Genomic DNA, 27,968 nt, shown 5'->3' on the forward strand with positions numbered 1-27,968 from the left:
TCCTCATGCATTGGCTTCCAGTGCTGTAAGCTAAGTCTGATGAAATCTGTAACCATCCTGATAATGCTGGCTAGTTGCTAAGAGCAACGTGATTTCTACCTTTTGGCTTGAGAGAGTCTATATAAGATGAAGTTTATCAACCTAAAGCGCAAAACATCTGTCATTTATTGCATAGTGAAGGCAGCTATTGGTATCTGTAAAACGTATAAAATACCAGAGATGCTAAACTTACATTTTCTGTCGCCGTTGTCTGGTTACAAATAAAGATAAGCCATAGTGGTTGCACTTCATTCTGACCTAAACATCTTAAAATTTTGTGATTTTGTAGTTTGGAAATTCTTGTCATTTGATGAGGCTTTCCCTGGTGACTTATTGGCATTTCCAACACGTACCCGTTGTGTTTTGCGGTATGCACCGCGTTGGGCCAATGTGTTGTCCTCTGCCGTCCTCCGGGGCCAATCCTTTTGATCTGAGCTGAGCTGAGCTGAGTGATTGCTCTCCCTGGATGCCCCGATTCCCTGTGACGCCGTGTTGCCACACTTTCACTGATTTCAGAGCAGAATCCGGCTGTTCGGGATGAGGGGAGTGATGAGTCATGCTCCCAAACCAATGTGAATAATTCCGTCTCTATCTCCCTGCAGTGTGTGTCTGCTACAAACACACACACATATACACACACACATATATATACATACACACACACACAGTCACTGCTATCAGGCTTTTAAATATACACTCAGAATAACAAACATCGTTAGTCTGAAAGTTGTTGCATGTTTAGCTTCAGACCGCAGCTTAGGTTCTAAGCCTGTATAATTGTGTTGCACACAGTATTCATTTTGATTAATAATGATGTCATGATATCCCAGGAGCCCCTCTGATGAAACCCATTTCCTCTCAATGCGTTCATTTCATTAAACAGAGGCCTGACTTCTCCAGCTGCTTTGGGAACAGTATTACCAAACAGTTAAGTCTCAGAATGCACTCCAGATGTGTCCATCACCTTGGCATTTCTCAGGAAAGTGGTTGGTCTGGGCAGGGTATGGATGCAGTCACTTATGACGTAGTACCAACCAAAATCCATTGATTGGGATAAACGACCAATGTCAGTTTGTGATTGGTTAGGTTTTCTTGTGTCTATGTTAAATCGTTAGCATAAAGAAGTAGATAGATTTTAAAAAATCTCTCATAATTTAAAGTATTGATGTCCAGTAAACATGATCATGATGCTTGCCACAAATGCTGATTGTCCCACAGGTATTTTTCAAAGTGGTATTTTGAAACTGAAAGAGAAATGATGGTGGATTTGTGAAATTATTGTTATTATTTATTTTAGATCATATCGCCCAGCCCTAGTAGTTCCGTCTTCTTACGGTGAAACCTTGCCGATGGAAACACAGAGTAAACATAGACATTTCCAACACATTCAGTTTTCTGCCCTCTGCTCTTCCACAAAGCAGGCACTAGGCATGACACTCTCCCATTCTGTCTTGCACGCACGCCATGCCACAAAAGGCTAGCGTTGCCGTCCCTTACTCTCCTGCTTCACACGTTCTCCCTCCTTCTGTTTCTCTTTCTGGTAGAGAGAGAGAGCGTGTGTGTTTGTGTGTGTGTGTGTTTGTGTGTGTGTGTTTGTGTTTGTGTGTGTGTGTCCTTCCTGATCGCTCGACAGGGAACACAATGGATTAAGATACGCTGCAGAATGGGAGGCAGATGGGCGGCATCAGGGAGCGGCCATTGCAGTATGTGTGTGTGTGTTTGTGTTTGTGTGTGTGTGTGTGTGTGCGCGCGCATGCGAGTAGCTGTGTCTGAGAGTGTGTGTGAGAGAGGGAAAGGGAGAGAGGGAGGGAGTGAATGAGGTAGGACATGCTTGTACTGTCAGTATGTCTCTTTAAGGAGCGGTGGGTGCCGGTCTGGTGTCTCTGCAGTGCCACTCATTTGCAGTGCTCTGCAGCTCCTGTGCTCACTCACACACACACACACACACACACACACATCCACCTCTCTCCCTCCCTCCGTTGCTCCGTCTTTCTCTTGCTCTCTTTCTCTCCGTTTCTCACCGTGTCTTCTATTCTTTCACCTGCCTGTGGAACAGAAGCTAGCGCTACGCTGCTTAGCCAGATCCCTGAGTCACAGGGGCTAAATTGTCTGTCTGCAGTGAAAATGGGAGGACAGAAGCATTAAGGATGTTTTCCCTCTCCTAATTCGACAAGAGGGAGAGCGCACATTGTGTGTTTCAGAGAGGCTTTGAGTGAGTCAGGAATCTTTGCTGAAACTTTCTGTGGGGGGTTTGTTTCCTTCTTTTGTTATCAAGTGTCTTCAACCCTTTTCTTCCTCCTGTCTGTCCATCTGCGTCTGTGTGTGTGTCTCTAGGCTGGCTCAGGGGCTGCCAACATGGCTGCTGCCATCCAGGACTATCAAAGGAGTGAGCAGGATCGCCTGAATGAGGTCAAGGGTCATCTGGAAATTGCCTTACTAGAGAAGCACTTCTTACGTGAGTGTTGTGGTTTTTTTTGTGTGTGTTTGTGTTTGATCCCTTCTTCCCAAGGCTGTCTTTATGAATGTGCTTCACAGAGTGAAAGGGGGAATAGAAAGAGAGAGAGGGGGAGGATGGAGAGAAGTATGTTCTTCAGTTGTGTGGTAGAACCTGATCTCACCATACTTGTGTTGCTTGTGGCTAGCATCTAGTTTGTGTGTGGTGATATGGTGACTCGGAGCTTCATCAGTGGTCTTTATGTGAAACTGGTTATCATACAGACTTCCATCCATAAACAAAGAGGAGTTGTTACATTTCTAGAGGGGACGTTATTAGCCTCAAAGCTAATCATCCCCAGCTGGTGCTATCAGTGCCCCCACCCTGTGCTATCGTGTGTTTTGACTGGAGTGCTTCATTGGCCCCCACTCATGTCAGCCACCCTGAGGTTATCAGTGCAGTTACTGTAGTGGTCATGTAGGTGTTGGGTTGGTCAAATAGCAGACCCTGAATGGAGCTACTCTCTGATGGTATTCCATTGACAAAATGTACCTATACCGACAATTGGCATGCATAATTGTGGTTGTTTTTTTTGTGGTAACAATTGGAGATGGTTGCAGTCTATGTGGATGGTACAGTCTTTGTTGTTCGTGGAATGCAGACAACCACCCCCATTTGGTGTGAATTGTAATGAGCCAGAGACTCGGATTCTCCGCTGCTGATTGGACTGTTAAGTGGAACGCATCCTTCTCTGACGCAAGCAGTGCAACCCACCTCTCCGCCGTTATGTAAGCCGGCACTCTCTCTCTCTCTCTCTCCTGCGGTTTCAGCCTCCGAGGCTTCTGGGGGCTCCGAGAGGCTTCTTCTTCTGCAGTGTGGGTGATGCCTGTGCATTAGAGGGTAGCCCCTTCCTTCCCTGCTCACTCTCCTCAGAGGAGTTTCTCTGCTCTCCTCCTCTTCCGCTCATCAGCTGCTGGACTGGACTGGACTGCGCCGGCACGTTGTCTGAGTGCAACCCTAGAGCGTCCCGTGGCTGACGGCGGGCTCTCTCTTGGCCTCTGCTGCTGTGTGTGTTTACACAAGCAGTCAGTGGGAAAAATGGGCAAGATGTTCTGCGATGCATAGACACCAAGAGGTGATTGTGTGAGCCGTGCTGCCCCGTCTTTGACTGTATTTTCACTCTCGGTGGTTCATCTTTCTCTCCCTCCCTTACACACACACACACACACACACACACACACACACACACACACACACACACACACACACACACACACACACACACAGAGAGAACCGCTCTCTCTCTCTCTCTCTCTCTTGTTCCTCTCAATGTGTCTTTCACTCTCGATTGCTTATTCATTCACTCAGTCCTCTTCCTTTGATATCTCCAGAGCCCCACGTAGCACTCCAGAGCCTAATGGAATATCTGCTCCATACACCCTGATGCTATCTTTAGGATGTAGTAGCTATAATTATCATAGAGCTCTTGCATGTCACTCCCAGCCGCGAAGCTTTAATTGTATGCTGACCTACTTTACCCAGGTTGTAACATGACAGCCCCATGCTATTTCCTGTCGTATGTTCTGATTTATATATGCGTTTCTCGTCAGTGGCATTCCCAAATACCCAGCGGCAGGTTTCCCCCATGTGCGTTCCAGCGCATTGGTGTGGATGTCCTCTTGTTTATTTGGCCAGAGGTACATTTGGATCGAGCTACACACGTTGGAACAATGTGTCTGCTTTTTGCTATTGGTACATGGAAACACCGCTTCTTTTCTGCACCACCATGATGGAAAGTCCTGAGCAGACACTCACATGGACTGCCTTTATCTGTCTGGTGTAATTGGACTTTGGGGTGGGGTGGGGAGTAAGCAAGCACTGGAGCATGTGAATCCATTAGCTGCCAGTGGAGCAGTGTGGGACGTGTGTGTGTGTGTGGAGGCAGTGATGCAGGCCAGATAAGGAGGAGGCATTTGGGGAGGGAGTGGACGGATGAGATTCAGCTGCTCAGGCCCCGTGCTGCTGAGGGGACTCACCGGACCACTGACACTGCAGAAACTCAAAACCGCCTGGCGCCTGCTACCAGAGACACAATATTGTGGATCAAGTCAAAGGGTTGCGTAACCGCACACAAACAAAATCAGAAGTGAACATCACGCAAGCAACTAAATCGACTGAGATTAATAGGATTAGAAGAATTCATTTTCTGTTTATCGAAATATGAATAATTGGTGATTGGTCAATTGGTCAGAGGCATTAATAATTGGTCGTATTTGGATGTTGATAAACAAATTAGCCACACAGTTGTACACAACAGTTCTTATGCCCTAATACATTAGGCTTTTATGTAGCATATTATCCATCCTATAACTCGCCTCCTCTGTTAAAGTGTTACTCTCACAATAAACAGAAGCAGGGGAGGTCACTTGTATGTAATGCTCAGCACTCCTGGAGCATCAGTATCGGATTCTGTGAGGACATCAAGGTTCCAACTAGACCATGCATGAAGTAGCATTTGGTCAAGCACATTTGATTTCAAAGCTTGATGCTGGAAATAGCCACTACTGGGTGTTTTTTTTTGTGAGTCATTCCTCATCTGTGTGTGTGTGTGTGTGTGTGTGTGTGTGTGTGTGTGTGTGTGTGTGTGTGTGTGTGTGTGTGTGTGTGTGTGTGTGTGTGTGTGTGTAATAGGTCTCATTAATGGATGACTCCACTGAGCAAGTGCTCTTCAAAGGTCCCCCGATTACACACTCTGAACCTACACACTCCGCTCCCTCTCAGCCCTGTAGGTCAACAGTCGAGCTCATTAAAAACGGCATGTTGGGAATGAAGTGTTTGTGTTGGTTCACACCTAATCGGCACTCATTAATGTGCTGGTTAATGAAACTTCCTGCCAGGGAGGTGACTTATTCGGTTGAAGAACAGCTTGCATTGAGTGGGGTGGTGCAGAAGGGTTATAAGGTGGTCCGTTCTCTGCTCTGCTCAGATCTCTCATGTTGAATGGCAAACACCACTGGACGAGGCACTACAGGGCCATGGTCATTTGAAACAGTAATGTATGCCAACATATTCATTGGTGATTTGTTGCCTGTGTGAAGATGTCCTCAAGCTAGATAGATTAGCTGCCTAGTTGGCTAATGAACTAATGAATTGCTCTAGCTTGAGTCAGAAGTAGTGACTATGTACAGTATGTATTCCATGAAGTAACATCTGAGCCAATTGCATAACTTGGGCAGTTGAGTTGGTCTAGTGTAAGATATGATGTTTCTGGTCAATGGATTGGTCCCCAGTGGTTCTCTCAGGAGATTTGTGTTGCAGTTGACATGTATGTGTGTCAGAAAGTTAAGAGTCCCTGAGTAAAACTGAAGAACCTTAGAAGAACAAAATTCAAAATTTCATACAGAAATATTCCCAGTATTTGGTTGTTAAAATACTGTCTTCACTATTCGGCAGGTAATATTCAATCCATTATTTTTCAACCTCCAAAATTCGGGTCTTAAATTTCAGGTCTTTAGATCAGGGTATCATAGGTAGAGCAATGGATTAAAATGTTTGTTTGGATATGTATTGCTAGCCACTTGGATAACATTATAGCTAGCGTCATTGTTCGGATGGGCAGCTAACGGAATCTAACTTTCTTTCGACTAGTAAATCTTTTTCTTGCTTTTCTAACAAGCGTCCTCTGAAGCTAGAGTGCTCGCTGTTACTCTGTAGAGGTGCAAACAGGTCTACACCACGCTGTTAGAAATCTACTGCCCATATGTTGGTGCCCTGCTTGACAAATGAGAAGACTTGCTATATGTGCAAAACTCAATACACATAGTGCCAAAAGTCAGGACTGTATTGTTAACGAATGGTAAATCTGGAGCTAGCGAGTAGTGAAGAACCGAGTAGGCTAAATGGAGCTACCATTAGTTACAATAGCTATGTCTCAAACCGCGCACTTTACGAAGTACACTGCAATACAGTGCACTTACATCTGTAGTGCGTTCTGTCGCTGATTAGTGTTGTATCAAATGGAACACTGACTGATGCAAAGGTGCGAGCCTTTTACCCATAAATCTGTGCGCCACCTTCCTCCAGGCCAACTGGAAATTTTAAACAAAGATGGCGGACCAAACTCTGCTGACGGCCGTGTTTTGTATGTAAATGTACATCTTTTGGCATTTTCTGGCTTAGATTTTTTTAAGTTACCGAGAAATAGACATTTTTCTATCAGATAACACAGTTATTGTAACCAGCAATGATGGTTGAAGTGATTTGCGAGGCGTCTGTCAGCCAACTTTCCAAACTGAAAAGCTGCCGAAGGGCTCCTCCTCTTCCGCTACGTAGCCAAGATGGCGCCCGTTTAGGGCAGGTAGTGTCCATGGTTTTACACTGCATTTTTTTACCGTTTGCAGTGCGCCATCTGGGTACTTTCAGTGCCCTGAATTCTGCTGGTTCTGTCAGTGTGAACGCCCTAAGCACTGAAAGTAAGTGTTCGAAGTGCACAAGTGCGCTGTTTGAGACAGAGCTAATGTTATCTAACTGGCTAGCAATACATATCGTAACAAACATGTTAGCACCATAACCAAAAATGACACTCATTGTCTGGCAGATATGAAGACCATTTTTATATTCCACATTTGTTTGACATCGACGATATGCCCCTTCATGCTGGCTGGAATGGTTCTACTTTTACCACCCGTGCAACGCAACCCTTAGCATTCTTGCCCCTACAATTGAAAGTGTAGATCAATCGGCAATCCATTGCTCTTCCTGTGATACCCGGATCTAAAGACCTGAAGTGTGGCAGCCTGAATTTGTGAGGTTGAAAAATATTGGGTTGAATATTACCTGCCGAATAATGAAGACAGTAAAGCGAAATACTTGTGAGCTGTGTTTTACGAAGGTGAAATTTTGTGTATTGAATTTTGAATGCTGGAATTTAGTTTTGAATCAAAATATACAACCCCAATGAATTGCAGTGCAGAAAAAAAATTCAAGAATTGTTATTGCTGGGTTTTTTCAGCCTGTGTCACATTGCAGTGCCAAAAAATGCAAGCATCATAAATGCAGAGGGGTCTTCAATTTTTTTTTGTCAAAATGCAAGCATTGTGATTGCGATATGTTTTTATTCAGTTCATGTAATTCAACAACATTTTGCATTGAGGACATTTGACACTGTTAGACCTCCATATAGATGTCTCAAGTTGCACTATTCGTTTTTTTTTTATAGAAGCATAGTGACGTTTAAACAATGGGTTTTTCAAATAGTTTTCTTTTAGCCTTTCTACCCAGACTTTCCCCCTCCAACTTGTTTCAATAATAGCCCGCTTTCAAAGTTGACTAGAGACAAAAGCCAACAGACAGACTGAGTGGAGTGGGTGTGAGTTTCTTGCAGGCTGTGATTTTCAGAAGAAAGCCATGTGTTGTTTTCAAAGCGTCTCTGAAGCATGAGGTTTGCTTTGAAGCTCTGTTACGGACTATGGGAAACAACTCAGGTGCCTGTGGCTTCATTTAACCAGAAGCATTTCTAAATGGCGTTGGAGTTGGCACACCATGCTATTTAAAGAGGCTAATTGGGTGGCATGTCATAGTGCTGTCCAGAAAAGAGGCAAGTACTCTTCTCAGGCTCTGCTGGCACACTGCCGGGCTTCAGGGTTATCAGAGTGGCCTCCCACTCACTCTGTTCTATAGTGACATATAGTGACACACAGACACTCACTTGTGCACCCACTAGAGCTGATCTCCTCTAGATGCCTGTTCACAAAGTCGGTGTGTGTGTGTGTGTGTGTGTGTGTGTGTGTGTGTGTGTGTGTGTGTGTGTGTGTGTGTGTGTGTGTGTGTGTGTGTGTGTGTGTGTGTGTGTGTGTGTGTGTGTGTGTGTGTGTGTGTGTGTGTGTGTGTGTGTGTGAGAGACTCAAGGCTTTTTGCGGTCTTGCTGTGTCACACAGGCTTTTGGCACCAAGTACTGACTAATGTGATTAAAGAGTCGATTCTGGAGGATTCCCTTCTCTCCCTGCCTGAGCGTACCTGCCTGTGTGACACACGCACACTCATACACATCTCCCTACCACCCCCACACACATTGACAGGACATGCAGGGTGACCCCGTGCCTTTAACTAGTTGTTGTGTGTAGGCAAAATGCCCACTGTGAGCTGGGTTGACTGCAGGTGGAAGTACATTTTCTCTCTTACTCTCTGGAGTCCAAGGCCTGTGACTCTTTGAGGTAGTTGGACATGCCTTGATATTTTTGTGTATTTCACCTAACTACAAACATTGATGTAAAAGTGCCATATATGGTTATATTCTAGAAAAACCTCAGCAATAATAACATGACAGTAAAAGGAATGTAGTAAAATATTTGTTTATGTAAACATACCCTTACAGAAACCTACTTTCAGAGGTGCTCAGACTTAGAAAGAAACACATTGTGAAGACTTCTGTCCCACCTGTCAAGCTACGCTGTCCCAGTCGGAGGAGGACACCAGGCAGATGCTGTTAATGTTGATCATACCAACACTCTGCTATATTATACATATCCATATGATGTGGAAAATGTCCACAGTCCACAATGTATTTTTTTGCCTTATGTAACTGCTCTCACATAGAGAGCAGCCATTAAACACCACACTGTAGTCTAGCTAAAGGTCATTCTCACAAGCCATGACATTTCCAGACGGATCTTAATCTCTAAGATCCAAGTCGTTTAATAGCATCTTTATCTGTGCTATTTGATTCAGATTTGAATGCACAAATATAGTGGCATTTAATCATTTCACTTCAAATAAACATTTATGAGGTGCATCAATGTCTTGGAATGGAATAAATGACCCCAGATCAGTCGAGTAGTCCTAAATCTTAAGGCAGTAGCTGGATTTTGTGATGTCGTAATGTCTAATGACCCAGTAATAAACAGCACAGTTTGGTGGAAAGAAGGTTAAACAGTTATGTACTCTTGTGCACAGTCAGTAAATCTGTATTAACTGCTTCCGCACTTTTATACAAGAAGTGAATGCCTTATTGCATGTGGGATAAGCCATGCCAAGGCATGTATTGTACCACTCCTTTTTCAGAAAAAAGACAATGTAGTAGGCTATGTGCTTGTGTTGCATTAATATGATGGATATGATACGTTTTCAAATTCACTTTTTTACTAGTATTAACATAATACTACCTTGGGTTGTCATTCATGTTTGGCTTGTATTTAAAAGAGCGTTTGGTCTAAAATTGGTGAGTTAGCTACCCTATAGCCAATCGTGAACTAGTTTACAAAATGTCATGTATCCCCTAGCATGTAGAAGTGCATCTCTTGTCGTCATATTCTGCGGTGTAATGGTGGCCGGTTGTGAGAAGCAGTCATGTGTGTAAGCTTACAGTGAGAGGGAAAGGAAGTAGAACGGAAGCAGGTGGAGGTATTGATCCTGTGGCTACATTGGGCACTGTGTCCTACCCGCTTCAGAGGAATGACCTTCATTTCACTGGGTGACACCAGATCGCTTTAGTAATGTGCCCAATGAAAGATTTCCCAGTTTAGAGCAGTGTTTCTCAAACTTTTTCAGACCAAGGACCACTTAGTAAAAAAAAAAAAAAAACCTGCGGACCATCTAACTAAATAGTGTATCCCCGGAACAACAGGCCTCCTACCCAGACCTGGCGCCAGACAATTGTTAGCGGCACATGATTTTCGCGGGTAGGCTCTCCTTTTTTACTTACCGGTAGGCTAGTTATAGATATGACAATGCGCTAGGCAAAGCATCTGGAACCCTGCTCCATGCGTGACTTGGTTATGTTACAAACTATAGTTCGCTCACAGCCTCATACTCCCATCACACACTCAGACACGCCAATGTATCACACAACACAACCAATAAACACAACGATGCGCATACCGACGCGACCGCAGTAATTCACTACCAACAGTAGGCTAGCCGACTGGCGTTAATACAGCCATCCTAGTAGTCAACTTTTCATAATTAAGAGTTGTCATTATCCAACGTCACAAAACACAGAATATAGTTATCATCTTGCTGTCTCGCAGCGGGAGAAAAAAACGCTGTTTGACTGCAGCTCCGCGACAGGATGATGCCCAATGCGGCTGAACCATCTCGCCATTGCACCTTCTCCTTGTCTGTGTCAGAGGCTTTCTCTTTTAATTTTCTTTTCATTGTCCCTGTTTTAAGCCACCAATCCATGACCTTGTTTATAGATTAGGCAACTCTTTAATAGATTAGGCTACTACTAACTGTGTTCTCTTTGTTCTGAGTTGTATGTTAGAAATGTCGCAATAATTTACTTTTGGCCGTCGCGGACCATTACAAGGCACTGGCGGACCACCAGTGGTCCGTGGACCACACTTTGAGAACGACTGGCTTAGAGTGAAGGATGTCACTTTGGGCAAAACACTGCTGTTCAGCTAGCTGTAACCATGGAGGCCAGTTATCACGGCCCAGACCCATTTACTGAACGCAAGAAGGCCAGTTATCACTGCCCAGACCCATTTACTGAACGCAAGAAGGCCAGTTATCACTGCCCAGACCCATTTACTGAACGCAAGAAGGCCAGTTATCACTGCACAGACCCATTTACTGAACGCATGAAGGCAGCTTTCCCCAGAAGTGGTTTTCACTTTTCATTTGGCATTAGGTGAACCCTCCTCCCTCTGTTACCATGCAACCCAGTCTTTCAGTGGCGGAGCCAAGGAAGGGAGGCTTTGTGGGCTTTAGCTTTGTGAAACTCAGGCCTGTTTGATACCCTGCAGTTGGCAGAATGTCAAGGAGGGGGAGGGGCCCATTTAGCATGGTTATGTACCGGCAGACTTTGCCACTGGAGGTCAAAGGGTGTGGGTAGTGTAGGGTAGTGTAGTCTTTTATTGCTACTGTCTGATGAAGAAATTGCATCGAAAAATAGTTGAAGGAATAAGAAAAGAATTATGAATGTTATTATATAAAGGATTTTCATAGTTGTTCATATGAGCATCATGTGCTTGAGCGTCAAGAGCCTAGTCTCGCAGGAAATGTAATTATTGGATGTATATGCTCTCTGTCAAATGAGATGTCAAGGCGGATGGGCTCCGTACTAACAGGATGTGCTCGTGTCATAGGTCCCTTTCTGTGTTTGTTGGTTACCCTTGAGAAGCCTTCAAATAATTCCCGTATCCTCTCCCTCCCTGTGCCAGTTGTTGTCTGAATGTTTTATAAGTGAGCTGAACTGAGCCAGAGCTTAGACTCCCTGCCCTGAGGTTACACTGCGGTTCCTTACCGCATATCCACCCTGAAAGTGTGTGTGTGGAGATGGTGTGTTCAGCATGGGTGGGGACCTTTTTGAAGGTCCACTGTCCAGCCTTCCTACAGCCGTCATGACATTTAAATCTCTCCCACGCTTTTGGTGTCCACAACTCGGTGGTCAAGCTGCAAAGTGGTAGGGATGACATCATTCCGCATGCCCGGCGGTGACTTCATGGTCATAGGGAACTGAAGCGGTGAACACACAGGTGGTACGGGCCGTTTCTCTCCCGGACCGTTGTCTCTACCGCTGTGCTGTGTTGTGTTGTGTTGTGTTGTACTGCGGTGTGGACATACAGTGGGGCAGCCATATCTGCTTATTCGGTCATCTTATCATCTGTTTACCCCCCCCCCCCCCAGTGTCCGGAGTCGGTGTGTGCATGGTACCACAGCACACACACACACCACACCACAGCACACACACACCACAGCACACACACACCACAGCACACACACACCACAGCACACACCACACCACAGCACACACACACCACAGCACACACACACCACAGCACACACACACCACGCAAAACCAGTGGGCTGGACAAACACTGTGTTCAGAGAGTGAAACAAAGCATTCAAAGTTAAGTGCAGGTTTCTCCGGCTTTCAATGGAACCTTTGTTCTGCTGTTTTGAAGAAAATCTCTAATGCCGTGATTTTTTCCCTGGAGTCTTTAGTCCTTATACAACTGTAGGATTTATTCCCCCCTCTGCCTGCATCAGTGAGGTTCGGCTGGCTCACTCTGGCTTTGAGACCCACACTGTGGAGATTCCAGGAGGACTTACTGTACAAAAACTCCACCCCTCATTTCCTCAAAGCACTCCGCTATTTGGTGTTTAACAGAGGAACTAATAGCTGTCGATGCCAGTCCAGGGTTTTTGGGGACACTGATACTTCCTTGCCGTCGACTACATTTGGCAGAATTGGATGCAGAGCCAGTGGATTGTGTCGACCAGAGATGATTGGTTGCGGTGGAGCCACCCGGGCAACTTTGACTTGATGTAAACAGTGGAGAACAGTGGCACACAAGTAGTGCAGCGTCCCCCCCTGTCACCTGGGCAGAGTCTGGGGCATTGATGTGCTGATGTGGACCCAGCATGGAGAGCACTAGCCTTCACCTGGAGCTGCTCTTTGAGGGATTTGCTGACGGGATTAAGTGTCACAAGAGCAACCTCAGCCTCAGTAAGTCTGACACTGCTGTAGTTAATGTGGCTAGGTGGGATTGAGGCAGTTGCCTTAGTCGATGATGTGTGTCTGGACGACACGAGCCTGTGTTTGTATCTGTGTCCATGTTGCCTTTGAGACATAATGTGGCTCAGGTTTTTTTAGTCTATAAAGGCAGTTTTGTAGAGAGTAGAGGATAACCACCGAATGAATCTGCTAGATGCAAGTACTTTGTCTATTTTTCTATGAAGAAGTAATTATAATGAATGATGGGTCAGTTTTTCTCCTGCTGCCTCTAATGCAGTGTTTCTGAAGACAGTGTTAACAACTTCTTTGCCTCATTGGCACATATGACCATGTAACACATGTGACACGTGATCATGTAACCCTGTAACAATTGTTGTTTTCATGGTTCAAGATGGTGCACTTCAGTGTACACACTCACACACACTCACTCACACACACTCACTCACACACACTCACTCACACACACTCACTCTCACACACACACTCACACACACACTCACTCACTCACTCACACACACTCACTCACACACACTCACTCACACACACTCACTCACTCTCACACTCACACACACTCACTCACACACTCACACTCACACTCACACTCACACTCACACACTCACACTCTCATACTCACACACTCTCACTCTCACTCACTCACTCTCACACTCTCACACTCTCACACTCTCACACTCTCACACTCTCTCACACTCTCACACACTCACACTCACTCTCACTCTCACACACACACTCACTCACACACACACACATTGCAACTGCATTGCTGCAAGGTCAGGCCTGCCCTATCTGTGGGACACAGTGACACAGATACACATGCACACACACACGCGCGCACACCCGCAGGCTGTGTCCAGAATATGCATGTGTGTTGATGTGATGTGGAGTGACAAGAGAGTGGCCAGACCTGGCTGATTACACTGCGGCGTTCAATAGCAATTACACCAGGGCAGGGGGTCTACCAGCACGGCCCCCCAGCAGGCCTCAGGAAGGGACCAGGGGAAGCTGCCGACGCCACCCCCCCCCCCCCTCCCCTCCCCTCCCCTCCCCTCACCCATGTGACAGCCAGTCCCTCGGCCCCTAATAGGTTTACATGCATTCTTCAGCACGAGGGGTTAGTGAGGGGACACTTAAGCTACTTAAGGCTGGAAACCTATAGTGTGGAAGGACCACCTTTGCCCTCCATACAAACGGACGCCACTGGTAGGATTGTTGTTGCCACCGCCGCCGGTGGTGATGGTGGTGGTGGTGGTGGTGGTGGTGGTGGTGGTGTCATTGGTGTCCTCAGTTTCACTTCCACAGGATGTTGTCCGGGTAGTTCCTGAGAATAGCAGAAGGAGAGCTGGTGAGCCGGAGGCTGGAGTGACAGCAGGGGCGTCTTACTGTCCTCCCTCTGTCAGCAGGCAGCTGTCATGTGACTGGCGTGGGTCAGTCACATGACCGCTCCCTGGCCTGATTTGATGACACAGATCGCTGGCTGGTTGGGGGGTTACCTGGAGACACTGACCACCACAATGGGGAAGGGTGCATCACATGAGGGAAGACATGAGGCAAGAATGAGGAAGCCCTTCGGCAGATGAGCTGGCACACGCTGTGCTAACCACAGAGGCTTCCCCACAGACAGCTCATTTGTAGACATTTCTAAAACTGGTTTAAAAAAGGTTTATTTTTTTTTTTACATACATCAACTAGAATGTCTGAAACGGTTAGTCATGTCTACTGCACTTCACATGATAACAGTATGATATGTAACGGTAACAGTGAACAGTAAAGGGCTGGGTTTTAAAAAGCAGCCGTTCATGGTGTCTGTGACCGGTGGTTATCAGATTTAGGCCTCTTTTTTAGGTCACTTCAGAACACCAGAGGATCAAATCCCAAGGGAAAATAAGCGCGCACTAGCTTATACCACAGCATAAACACGCTCCGTGTGCTCACCGCATAAACACGCGCTGTGTGCTCACAGCATAAACACGCGCTGTGTGCTCACAGCATAAAACACGCGCTGTGTTTTGCCATAATCCACCTCAAATCCAACTTTAGCTTTTCTTTTTTTTTACCAGAAACACCCTAGTAAGGGCTACACCTTGTATCCACCACTTTCTAAGAAACTCCTTAATATATATAACCCTGTGTCCAGTACTGTAGTTTGTGCAAGTTTCCTCCAGCCTCCATTTAGTAAAGGCACACAGCTTCCTCCAGCCTCCATTTAGTAAAGGCACACAGCTTTCTTGATGGAACTGGGTGATGGTAAACCTGTTTAGGGAATAGCTTAAACTTTATGTTTATTCTTTGGACCTGAAGATGAATGTGTGTCCTATGAATAAACTGCAGTGGCTTTGACTCTGCACAAGAAACAGGTGAAAGGAGCTCTTTTTGTGTGTGTGTGTGTGTCTGTGTGTCTGTGTCTGTGTGTATGCGTTTGTAGGTACTTGTGTGTGTGTGTGTGTGTGTGTGCGCGCGCGTTTGTAGGTACTTGTGTGTGTGTGTGTGTAATCAGGGTGTTTTATAAGGCCTTAACAGTTTACCATTGAAAGCTTCAGCCTTCTTCCTAAGCTGTGAGCCTTGTGAACAACCTGAGTGTGTGTCTGTGTTTGTGTCACAGGGCTAACGCACTATGTGTTGAGATGTGATGTGTGAGTGTGAGAGTGTGTATCTGTGTTTGTGTCACAGGGATAACGCACTATGTGTTGAGATGTGAGTGTGAGTGTGTGTGTGTGTGTTTGTGTCACAGGGCTAACGCACTATGTGTCGAGATGTGATGAGTGTGTGTGAGTGTGTGTCTGTGTTTGTGTCACAGGGATAACGCACTATGTGTTGAGATGTGATGAGGATGTGTGTGTGTGAGAGTGTGTATCTGTGTTTGTGTCACAGGGCTAACGCACTATGTGTCGAGATGTGATGAGTGTGTGTGAGTGTGTATTTGTGTTTGTGTTTGTGTCACAGGGCTAACGCACTATGTGTTGAGATGTGTGTGTGTGTGTGTGTGTGTGTGAGTGTGAGAGTGTGTTTGTGTCACAGGTCCAATGCACTATGTGTTGAGATGTGAGTGTGAGAGTGTGTTTGTGTCACAGGTCCAATGCACTATGTCATGAGATGTGATGAGTATATGCAAAATTGACACAAAGGGAACTTGCTATACTACTGTGTCCTGAAGTCTGTTATTATCTTTCTCTCTCTCTCTCTGTGTGTGTGTGTGTGTGTGTGTGTGTGATGAAGGGGGGCGCAGACAAAGGTAAATGTTTGATGAGGGCACACAGGTGGAGGTGAAATGAGCTTGTGGGGGTTGCATTCATCTCCTGCTGCCCCTATGGAAGTGTCCATCTAATTAGAGAGAGAGAGAGAGAGAGAGAGAGAGATGGAAAATCAGCCCCTGTAAATGATACCTCCGCTCTGCTGCTCTGGAGCGTGGCAGTGGTCTACCAGGTGACTACAACCACATGCAATTACTGTAATACTGTCTCTGTTGAAGAATGCTTCACAGAACTCTGTTCCTCCACAGGGTCATTGATTTCTCAGTACTGATGTGGCGATAACCTGAGACCCATCGTGAGCGCCGACCGAATGCTATTCGCTGACGCTACATTTGCAGATGACGGGAATTTAGTTTGGACTGTAAAGCTGTTGACACACTGTTTGAGGTCGAGAGAAGGCAGTAAAAGGACCATCTTGCATGACTTGGCACTTCAGCTGCAAATTGGCTGGATTGGATGAGTAGTGAGAGCCATTGACTCCAGCTGGTGTGAGTGAGGGGTAAGAGCCATTGAGTCTGGGCTGGCGTAACACCATCAGGTTGAAAGGGTTGTTGATGTGGAGCAGCCCTCTTCAAATTGACATGCCCATTACACATCATGCACTATTTCTACTCTTCCCTGACAGTCCATTACAAAGCTACAGTGCTGGTGTTTGGCAATAAGTCCTACTGAAGTTGTCACTGATAAGGAGATAATATGCCTCCATGATGTCATACTAGAAAGCATACAGAAGGGGCTGTGAAGTGTCCTTCTGAAACCAAAGGCTGCCATGACCCTGTCAGACCCGTGTGTCTCTGAGTGAGGTGTGCAAAGAGCTCTGTCTCTGGGGAGGTCCAGTCTGCTCCAGGCCTCGGCACCGCGTGCACCTCCTCAAAGCTCCAGGCCTTGGCACCGCGTGCACCTCCTCAAAGCTCCAGACTCTGAGACATGAACAGAGGATGTTCAGTGACCGGCCGCCTTCCCCTTGTACTTCACACCCAGGGCTGTTAGTGATCAAACTCTCCAGGGAGCCTTTATGGGTCAGTTGCCTGTGTAGGTGCTGTTCTATTGAAGTTATCGATGTGTCAGTTGCCTGTGTAGGTGCTGTTCTATTGAACTTATCGATGGGTCAGTTGCCTGTGTAGGTGCTATTCTATTGAAGTTATCGATGGGTCAGTTGTCTGTGTAGGTGCTGTTCTATTGAAGTTATCGATGGGTCAGTTGTCTGTGTAGGTGCTGTTCTATTGAAGTTATCGATGGGTCAGTTGTCTGTGTAGGTGCTGTTCTATTGAAGTTATCGATGGGTCAGTTGCCTGTGTAGGTGCTGTTCTCATGAAGTTATCGATGGGTCAGTTGCCTGTGTAGGTGCTGTTCTATTGAAGTTATCGATGGGTCAGTTGCCTGTGTAGGTGTAATGAAGTTATCGATGTGTCAGTTGCCTGTGTAGGTGTAATGAAGTTATCGATGTGTCAGTTGCCTGTGTAGGTGTAATGAAGTTATCGATGTGTCAGTTGCCTGTGTAGGTGTAATGAAGTTATCGATGTGTCAGTTGCCTGTGTAGGTGTAATGAAGTTATCGATGTGTCAGTTGTCTGTGTAGGTGCTGTTCTCATGAAGTTATCGATGTGTCAGTTGCCTGTGTAGGTGCTGTTCTCATGAAGTTATCGATGTGTCAGTTGCCTGTGTAGGTGCTGTTCTTGTCTGTGTAGGTGCTGTTCTTGTCTGTGTAGGTGCTGTTCTAATGAAGTTGTCGATGTGTCAGTTGCCTGTGTAGGTGCTGTTCTCATGAAGTTATCGATGGGTCAGTTGCCTGTGTAGGTGCTGTTCTTGTCTGTGTAGGTGCTGTTCTAATGAAGTTGTCGATGTGTCAGTTGCCTGTGTAGGTGCTGTTCTCATGAACAAACCACTCCCTTGATCTTGACTAGGCTCCCATGTGCTGATGCTTGATCATGTGCGTCTTAGAATCATTAGACTCTAGACATATATAATTATATTATATATTATAATAATATATATATACAGTAGCTACAAGCTAAAAAGGCCCGTTGAGAATGATCATGTTATGGAGGTGTCCTGATGGAGATGCCTTGATGGAGGTGTCCTGTGGAGGTGCCTTGATGGAGGTGTCCTGATGGAGGTGCCTTGATAGAGATGCCTTGATGGAGGTGCCTTGATGGAGGTGTCCTGATGGATATGCCTTGATGGAGGTGCCTTGATGGAGGTGAGGTGCCTTGATGGAGGTGCCTTGATAGAGATGCCCTGTGGATGATGGCTCACTTTTCCTACCTGGCCTTTGTGTGCCTGATTGGGTGCTGATGTCAGGCCTCCATTATTAATGGGACTAAGAGAAGCAACAAAGGGTGCTGAGAAAGCCCTGGCCTCCACCGCCGCGCGCTGGGCTAGCTGTGGGCCGGGGTGGCATCACCTGACACCAAGAGTGATGTTGGGCGAGGCGGGCGGGCGGGCGGGCGGGCGGGCGGGCGTTTGATAAAGTAGGGAGGTGATCCAGAAGGAGAACACAGCTGAGACAATTACCAGCGTTTATCCATCTGTCAGGGGCGGGGGAGAGTGATCATCGACCCTCTGCCTCTGCGCTCGCTGCTCGCTGCTGCTGATACACATTTGGTCTGTCAAAGCATGAAAAGCTCGCCCGGGCTCTGTGCAGTCCACTGTGGGGGAAAATGCTCTGAAATGATTACCGTCATATTTTACATCAGCCCAGGTTAAGGTGAATGGTTTTTTTTTGCAAGGCTATCAGTGAGGTTTTAGAAAAGAAGAGAAATAAAGACATTGTAAAAGGTGTTTGTTGCTCGTCTGACGTGCTTGCTGTGTTGTGTGTGTTCACAGAGGAGGAACTGAGAAAGCTGCGAGAGGAGACCAATGTGGAGGTGCTGAAGCAGGAGCTGGACAAGGAGAGGGGCAAGCGGCTGGACCTCGAGCAGAGGATGACGGAAGTGCTCAAGACGAGGTGAGCACTGGGGCTGGGAGCTGGGAGCTGGGAGCTGAGCACACCCCTCTCCCTCTCTATCTTTAGTTTAGTCTCTATCTCTATTCTTTCTCTCTCTCTCTCTCTCTCTCTCTCACTTGCTCAGTGGGTGTGTGTAAGTGTTGTTGACTGACCCCACCACCCCCCCCCCCCCCCCCCCCCCCGTTCTCTGACCCTCACCACGCAGTAGGCCGGCCGCAGTGCGCTGCCCTCCAGAGGGTGACCCGCGAGCGAGCGCTGGGTTAAAAATAACCAGCCATCATGGCTCTGCGGGCACAGAGGGTGGGGGGGGGGAGTTTCTCAAGGAACCCAGTGAGCGAGTGTGTCATCAGCCTGTCACTCGCTGCAGCCACTGTCCCCTCTGTGGCTCTGCAGCAGATGTACTGATGAAGTGCAAGAGCAGGAGGTTTCACTCTGGACACAGGGACTCTGACACACAAATACAAAGTCGTGTATTGATTCGAAGCTTTAATTTTGAATATATACTCAGTCGTTGGCAAATCAGGGGTATTTTGGTACAAGGATGTCATTAGTGTTCCATTTTAAACTCCCAGCACAGTCCTGTTCCATTAAAGACACAGTTAAGAGTCCCTGCTGTTCTTTGGTATGGGAGTGCTGATACGGTGAGAAGAGCAGTGCTGATCAGGGGGACAGCATGTGGTGTCCTGTTGCTCTGCTGGAGCTCGACTTTGCCAGGAAATCATGTTGCTGTTATGTGACTGATGGTTGAATCTGTGCGCTGCCTCCAGGGGTCCTATTAAAGGGGAGGTTCTCGGCTCCTCACTCCCATTAGCTGGCTAGAGTTTGTGAAGGCTGTTGTCTGTCAAAGCACACTAGTCAAGCATATGTCTGAAGATTTCATTCTGATTTTGAACTAGGTAGCCTATGGCCGCCCACATTGACACTCAAACTGATGATCTGATTATCTGTTGTCTTTGATCAGGTTGGAAGATTCTCCTCCCCAGCCTGCACGTAAACAGCCGTCGCCCTCAGCCAATGGGACAGGTAACGACTGGGACACTGGTCTCCCTCCACTATGTGCTTTAAAGACCCCTGTGTGTTCACAAAACAAGACGTTGACAACAACATTGACTTTATGAAGGAGTTTATGTCAGACTTCACTTCCTGATAGGGAGCTTGCTTGGTTGTGTGGGTGGAGAATGCTTCCTTCAGGCAGACCAACAAAATGTCCGGATTTTGATAGATCCTCTGGTTTACTCATAAAAAAAGGGAAAGATTGTTCTGATAGGTCTCTTATTGCTCAAAATAATTTTTTTTCAAGCTGAAGTTGCCAACCCAGTGAAGCTGTTATTTTAGGCATCCAACTAAATTTGTGGAGCACCTTAACTAGGCCAGTCGGCCCCTTTGTGTTAAAGTTGGGAGCGTCCTCTCTGAATGTGGAGCGTCTCTGCCTCTCTCCTCTGGCTGTGAGGTAGATGCAGAGATGAAGAGAATAGCAGGCAGATGTAGTTAGGGTGGCGTGTGTGTGTGTGTGTGTATATTTCTGGAAATAGTGGGAGGAATAAGCCTTTCAATGTAATCCCAAAAAGTCCCTTCAAGTTAAAAGGTTCATTTTTTTTTTCCTTCTTCTCCTCACAGAAAAACAAAAAGAGACTATGTACACGCGAATGATGAGGTTGTTGTATGAGCGGGTTGGCGTCTACATTGAAGACTTCCGCTTCCAGCCTGAAGAGACAACAGTGGAGCCTGAAGAACCACTAAGTGCTAAAAGGTGAGATCATGCGTTTTGGAAACGGCTATCTGCAAAAGTCAGATTCGCTGGCTCACGTCGAAGGCAGTGCTAGTACTATTGAACTGCATGGATTCGCTGTAACTCACCGTCAGTGTAGCCGTTATTCGTTGCCAATGCCTTGCATTTGACCTCCAGAGGAGAGGCGACTTCTGAATGAGGATACTGCTGCAGAGTTCTCAGTGACTGCTGCCCTCTTGTGGCTGTCGGAGGATACTACACTGCAGGTGTTTTGAGAGGTCACCTTGTTAAGCTTCTGTCTTAGCCCTTGAGGTTGAGTGACTCATAGTGTGATGGACAGCGCAGGGGCTCTATACTAATAATAACATTATGGTAATCAGGGAGATCGAGGCATAGTCATCTTTTCTTTGACATTCCTGCGTGATGACCTCATCATTGTCCCTTTTCAGGTTAACAGAAAATATGCGACGACTCAGTAAGTACTACTGCCTTTTATCTATTCAGTAGCATCTTTTAGAGAATTATGTGAACATTAACAGGATGTCCTTTAAAAACATTCATTATATCTATTCATTAGCATCTTTTAGAGAATTATATGAACATTAACAGGATGTCCTTTAAAAACATTCATTATATCTATTCATTAGCATCTTTTAGAGAATTATATGAACATTAACAGGATGTCCTTTAAAAACATTCATTATATCTATTCATTAGCATCTTTTAGAGAATTATATGAACATTAACAGGATGTCCTTTCAAAACATTCATTCAGAACGAGGTGCCAGACCGGTCACAAACTTTATGAGGAACCTCTCCGCCTTATCCAACTGGCATTCCGTCTACACGTCAGCGATTGCCTTCATTGTGAGTACTGCTTTTACCAGGAGATTACATCCATTAGGACCTGCTGAACTAGACTGTTTACCTCCATTAAGACATGCTGAACTAGACTGCTTAGCCCACAAGTTTGGTCTAGACGTTTGTAACATATATAATATTTTCAGATAAAATGACTGGACGTTGAGGGAAGGCAAAACCCCTTGCTTCTGGGGTGCTGAAATGAAATATGTTTTTCACATGGATTTTTTTTCTCTCTCTTTCTGTCCCTCTCTTTCTCTATCTCTCTCTTTCTCTTTTTCTCCCTCTCTCTCTCTCTCTCTCTCCCTCCCTCCCTCCCTCCCTCTCTCTCTCCCTCTCTCTCTCTCTCAGATCTACATGAATGCTGCGTGGCATGGCTGGGCCATCCCCATGTTTCTGTTTTTAGCCATTTTGAGGTTGTCCTTGAATTACCTCATGTCAAGGTGAAGCACAGAACAGAACAGAACAGAACTGTACACAGATAGTTTGGGCACGGCTGACTTTGACTTTGTAGTACTAAATGTATTGTTAAGTGCACTAGTCTTCCTTATGGAAGATGCTTGTCTTTACAATATACTTGTAAGTGAAGGATTTGGAACTTTTTTTAGTTTCGTCACAAGCATGTACTTACGTAAGATGACCATAGTATTATCATTGTCTACTGACTTAAGTGCATTGTAATGAGTATTGGTCATCTAAAATGGGCCTATGTGGGGGTGTTCATGGTCATGTAGTTGGAGCTGAGAATGGATGGCAGTGTGGGAGTGAGTGAGTGGGAGGAAGAGGAAGATGAAGAAGCTGCGTTCTCTGACACCTACTGACTGTTTACACAAGAGAGGCTCCACTTTGGGTTTTATTATAACATTCGACAAACCCTGTCTTTACCCCACAGAGGCTGGAGGATTCAGTGGAGTATCGTGCCTGAAGTCACAGAGCCTGAGGTACAAATGCCTCATCTCCTTTGTCTTATGGCATACAAGAAATGACCTTATCTGTGTTGGTTGACTGATTTTTTTCCCCTTCTCTCTTATAGGAACCTTCAAAGGAAGACCTGACTGTGTCTGAAAAGTTCCAGTTAGTTCTTGATGTTGCACAAAAAGCACAGGTATTTGCCAGTGTAAAACAATGTGATGAGGTTTCTTCTAATGCAGCTTCAGGTAAGTTCCCATTGAATAAAAGCCGTTTGTTCTTCTTTTCAGAACCTTTTTGGTAAAATGGCGGATGTCTTAGAGAAGATTAAGAAGTGAGTAGCATGGTTTCTTTTTCTGTGGAGACAGGACAGGTGTGAAAGTAGTCTGCTGCTTTGATCATTCAATAATGCATGAAGATGAATCATATTGTGTGTGTGTGTGTGTGTGTGTGTGTGTGTGTGTGTGTGTGTGTGTGTGTGTGTGTGTGTGTGTGTGTGTGTGTGTGTGTGTGTGTGTGTGTGTGTGTGTGTGTGTGTGTGTGTGTGTGTGTGTGTGTGTGTGTGTGTGTGTGTGTGCGCGCGCGTTGCAGCCTGTTCATGTGGGTGCAGCCGGAGATCACTCAGAAGCTGTACATTGCGCTGTGGGTGGCCTTCATCACTTCCTGTGTCCTTCCCTACAAACTCGTGGGTTTTCTTGTTGGTAAGGCTGCTCACAAATAACATTATGTGAAGCGTTGTTACTCATGTCATTCACGTCATCTATCTTTCTCATTGCGCTCCTCTTTCTCCCTGTCTTTTTCTTCCATACACACACACACACACACACACACACACACACAACCTCATATAGATCATTTTGAGCTGCAGGCAAATTCATTTCTTCAGTTAGGCTGCCTTTAAAGTGCTGTTCCATATTGTTTCTTGCTTAAGTGGCTGCAAAAGGCAGAAATGTGAAACTGCTAATGAACAAAAACAATCAGTTACAGAAAAAAAAACATGTAATTGGAATTGTGTTTTACTAGCGCAAGTGTGCGTCTTCCTTTTATATAAAGGCTCCAAATGAAAGATGATTCTTTCTCCTCAAATCATTTTAAATTGCATTCTTCATTCATTCATTCTTGTTGCAACTCAATGTCAGCCTCCTGATCGGCTTCTCTTCTTAACAGGGTTGTATGCCGGCATCAAGTTCTTCATCATTGACTTCCTCTTCAAGAGCTGCCCCAAGCTGCGGGACAAGTACGACACGCCACGCATTGTGTGGAACAACCTCCCCACAGACCCGCAGCTGAAGGAGCGCAGCAACGCCACGGTCTCCCGACGGGTGAGTGTCTTCTTGAGGCGTCACGGCCAACGGGGCTCAGCCTAAAGAATCTCCTCAATGTCTCCCTCACTCCCCTGCCTCCTCACTGTGTTCTGAATATGATATGAATGATCGATCGATTAATAGTTTTCTGTTCATCCTTAATCCCCTCTATTCACAAGGACTACTGATAATGATGCTAATGGCTAATGGCTAATACTGTAGTCTCTTATCCGATCTTCCTGTAGTAAAACATGGTATGTTTGTGCGCATGTGTTTGTGTGTGTGTGTGTCTGTGTGTGTGTGTGTGTCTGTGTCTGTGTGTGTGTGTGTGTGTGTGTGTGTGTGTGTGTGTGTGTGTGTGTGTGTGTGTGTGTGTGTGTGTGTGTGTGTGTGTGTGTGTGTGTGTGTGGTGTCCTAAGGCAGGTCTCTCCCTGATAAGACACTAAATGATCCCCCTAAGCATCTCTGTAGATCAGGGCCATTGTGTGCTCGAGTGACTGTCACACATGTGTTCTGTCGTTTCTCTTCTCAGCTGTCTTGTGCGGAAAAGGTAGGGACTCAGGTGTGCCTCTGTTCAGTCTAGTAGTGCCTCTGTGTGCCACCAGCTGACCTTAGAGTGTGTGTGTGTGTGTGTGTGTGTGTGTGTGTGTGTGTGTGTGTGTGTGTGTGTGTGTGTGACTGGATAGAGACACACCCCTGTGACATAAACTGTGTATGTGTGTGCAAGCGGATCAAAATATCCCACTTTTGCTAGTTATGTGTTGCGTTTTTAGTAGTTGTAAAAGTCTCCCAACAGACATAATCATTTCCTATGGCCATGAGGCCTCCACTTCTGTAGAAGTGGAGTTATTACTGACTTTTTTTTAACTTGGCAAATGTGGGATGTTTGCATCCATTGTCACAGACAAACTCTTGGAGTACCTCCACAGTGGATTGTGTCACCAATGAAATGCACCTAGACAGTGCCTTAGCTGTAGATTTCAAAGTGCGTTAGTGATGGTTTCCCCTACTTTAGGTTTCCCTACCCCTAGCTTAGGCCATAGCTGTATCTACACATTAGATGCGCTGTGTGGGAGTCTTGTGTTAACCTCATTAGGACCATACAATGGACATCAACTGAATTCAGGCAGTTGAGCTTGGGCATGAAGATCTAGCACTGAAGGCATGGCCACCTATTTGCACTGTCAAAACATAAGCTAACTAACCACCATTTTGTATGTGCATAAGGGACCAAAAAACTGACTTCAACACTCAACTGATACTGATCCTACTTCTTTCTGTCTCTCTCTTTCTTTGTCTCTCTTTCTTTCTCTCTCTCTCTTGCTATCTTTCACTCTGTTTCATACACCCCCATAGACAAACAGACGCGCACACACAAACTCCGTCTTGTTCTAAGCACACAGGCACTAAGGAGACTAACATGTTTGTCAACACTCTTGTTAGATGTGGAGATTTCCGCTGGAAGGCTGGCTTTTTTTCATTTGGTTTTTGAGCTTAACAAGTTTTGAGGGCACCATGTTTAAAGGTTTGGGGTGTCTGTCTGCATGCTTTTTTGTCCAGCTCTCATTTGGTAAGAGCTATCCTGTTTCCTTCCAGGTCCAGCCAGTGGTTTCGCGAAGTAGCCTAGCAACGGTCCCCTGTGGTGTCAGCCGTGAGGAGGAGAGTAGCCGCTCCCACAACCCCAAGAAGGGGGCCTTCCACGAGGTCTTCAATCTGACCGAGAATGAGCGGCCCTTACCAGGTGCCTGATTTAAAATACTTGGAACTCAGCAGACTCACATTGTTCTTGTGGAATGTAGTACATCATCGTGGCTATGAACCTGTGCTTCAAAACTGTCTCAGCATTGCCCCTTTTCAATGTTTTGAGATGGGATCACTTCAATAGTCCCTGTTCCTCTGGGTGTCTATATGAAATGATTTTTGTTTTGTATTTTCCAGTGTGTGAGAACGGCTGGAGGTGCTGCTTAATAAACAGGGACAGGAAGATGCCCACAGACTACATCCGTAATGGAGTCCTCTTTGTCACAGAGAAGTAGGTATCGCCATCATACCACACAATGCACATAGGAATGTGCTCTAGTGGAAAGCATTCTTTGAAGATAACAAAGATGTCAGGAATAGACAAGAACAGAAAAGCAGTATAAATAGCGATTGCAGAAAAGTATTAATTTACTACTTCGAGATGTGAATTGGTCATTTAAAAGTTGTAGACAGTGCAAAGTGCCAAAAGTGAAAGTACCTTATTATGTCTGCTAGTCCTGCTTTCTCTTCCTGTCATTAATAGTTCTGTGCTCACCTCCCCCTGAGGTTAACAGAACACTAGCTTCTGTACTGTGCGCTGACCATAGTCTTATAGATCATATACATCATATATATATATATGATATATAGATCATAGTCATATAGATCATATACTGACCGCTGACCATAGTCTTATTGATCATATACATCATATATATATCTGTAATATCTCTTCTCAGTACAAAGACATATTTGGCTGAATTGTAAGAGCCATGAGTTTGAGGAATGAGTAAGCGAGTTGTAATCTGTAATATCTCTTCTCAGTACAAAGACATATTTGGCTATATATATATATATATGATATATAGATCATAGTCATATAGATCATATACTGACCGCTGACCATAGTCTACAGAAGTCAGAGTGTTCAAATAACTGCCCATATTTTTGGAAGTCAGTGAAGGTCAAGGAAATGCAAAGTGATATTGTAAGAAGCATGAGTTGCACACCATTAAATATGATGGAAGGACACTCTGGCATAATCTGCACTGCATATACAGTAACTGCCGCTCCGTTAGTTCCTATATCTCCAGTAGGTTTATCACAGCACGTAAGCCTGTCTCATGTCGGTCTCATTTCCCCTTCCTGTAGCTACCTGTGCTTCGAGAGCTCCAGCTCCAGATCAGGCTCCTCAAAGAAGAACAAAGTCATCAAGCTTGTTGACATCACAGACATCCAGAAGGTGAGCAGCCACAGGCTCAGCCTAGACATGGTCACGGTCATGTTCCTGTCCTTTTAGTGTCGCTGGGCTCTCAGCTCTCCCCCTTACAAATGATCCTCCAACATTTCATGTTTTTATCACCCCCATTAGCAAACATGTTATTCATGATTTATGTTTTGGTCTCTTTTTTGTATTAGTTTGGTCTGGCTTTTATTAACCTTTTTCCACATCCATACTATTGTGTAAAAATGCATGGACATTATATTTAACTTTATTACGCATCTTTTTTTTTAAATGGGTTTTTACCCCAGTCAAAATGTTTGGCTCAATTGTAAGAGCCATGAGTTTGAGGAATGAGTGAGCGAGTTGTAATCTGTAATATCTCTTCTCAGTACAAAGACATGTTTGGCTGAATTGTAAGAGCCATGAGTTTGAGGAATGAGTGAGCGAGTTGTAATCTGTAATATCTCTTCTCAGTACAAAGTCCTGTCTGTGCTGCCTGGGTCGGGAATGGGGATTTCCATAGCCACGCCCTCCACTCAGAAGGTAAGAACAACAAGTACAGGGTGTGGTTTGTCGAAAACGAAAGATATATTGATTTACATATTTCGTATCGTCTGTGCCCTTTGTAATTCTGTCGGCTCCTTCTGTCCATGTCTCCTTTTCAGCCCTTGGTGTTCGGTGCCATGATTCACAGAGACGAGGCCTTCGAGGCGATCTTCACCCAATACATGAAGAACATGACCACACCTGGTCCTGAGACCTAGCGTCTACCTTCCAGGGCAGCCGGGGGCCTGCTAGCACTGCTGCACCGCTGGGGGTGGGGGTGGGGGTGGGGGGGGGGACTGGTCAATGTCCTCTCTCTCACTCTGCTCAGGCCAGGCTCATGGCCACGGCAAACTGTCTCTCTCTCTTTCTCTCTCTCTCTCTATCTCTCACTCGCTTAGTCGTCTGGCCTTGCCGAGTTGTCACCCCTGTCATGGAGGATAGGACATCAGGCTCCACATGGGTCATGGAACACATTCCTGTTTGGGGTGTGTGTGTGTGTGTGTGTGTGTG

The 27,968-nt window shown here is 45.7% G+C and overlaps 1 protein-coding gene across 3 annotated transcripts; it reads left to right on the plus strand.

Annotated features, from left to right (window-relative positions):
* The first annotated feature begins 1,963 nt into the window (after positions 1-1,963).
* gramd4a (GRAM domain containing 4a) lies at positions 1,964-27,968 on the plus strand. Of its 3 annotated transcripts, XM_012823822.3 has the most exons (19): positions 1,964-2,251; positions 2,374-2,494; positions 19,024-19,144; positions 20,106-20,167; positions 20,762-20,894; positions 21,323-21,348; positions 21,649-21,740; positions 22,086-22,177; positions 22,627-22,675; positions 22,768-22,839; positions 22,934-22,977; positions 23,235-23,344; positions 23,811-23,965; positions 24,480-24,497; positions 25,544-25,688; positions 25,886-25,979; positions 26,840-26,930; positions 27,387-27,455; positions 27,578-27,968. In XM_012823822.3, exons 2-19 carry the CDS (start codon positions 2,395-2,397, stop codon positions 27,674-27,676), a joined length of 1,572 nt encoding a protein of 523 aa, XP_012679276.1. In that variant the 5' UTR covers positions 1,964-2,251; positions 2,374-2,394; the 3' UTR covers positions 27,677-27,968. The 3 variants fall into 3 exon arrangements, with proteins under 3 accessions (XP_012679276.1, XP_031438387.1, XP_031438386.1); XM_031582527.2 differs by lacking the exon at positions 24,480-24,497 and having other exon boundaries at positions 1,967-2,251; XM_031582526.2 differs by lacking the exons at positions 1,964-2,251; positions 2,374-2,494 and adding an exon at positions 12,271-12,923.

This window comes from Clupea harengus, chromosome 16, assembly GCF_900700415.2.
Source record: "Clupea harengus chromosome 16, Ch_v2.0.2, whole genome shotgun sequence".
Taxonomy (NCBI): domain Eukaryota; kingdom Metazoa; phylum Chordata; class Actinopteri; order Clupeiformes; family Clupeidae; genus Clupea; species Clupea harengus.

Excerpts from the sequence above, each read along its gene's own strand:
- gramd4a (XM_012823822.3), top strand. The coding sequence starts at position 2,395 with ATGGCTGCTGCCATCCAGGACTATCAAAGGAGTGAGCAGGATCGCCTG. Across the intron at positions 21,741-22,085 it reads CGTCAGCGATTGCCTTCATT|ATCTACATGAATGCTGCGTG; the intron begins GTGAGTACTGCT and ends TCTCTCTCTCAG. Across the intron at positions 22,676-22,767 it reads CTGAAGTCACAGAGCCTGAG|GAACCTTCAAAGGAAGACCT; the intron begins GTACAAATGCCT and ends TCTCTCTTATAG.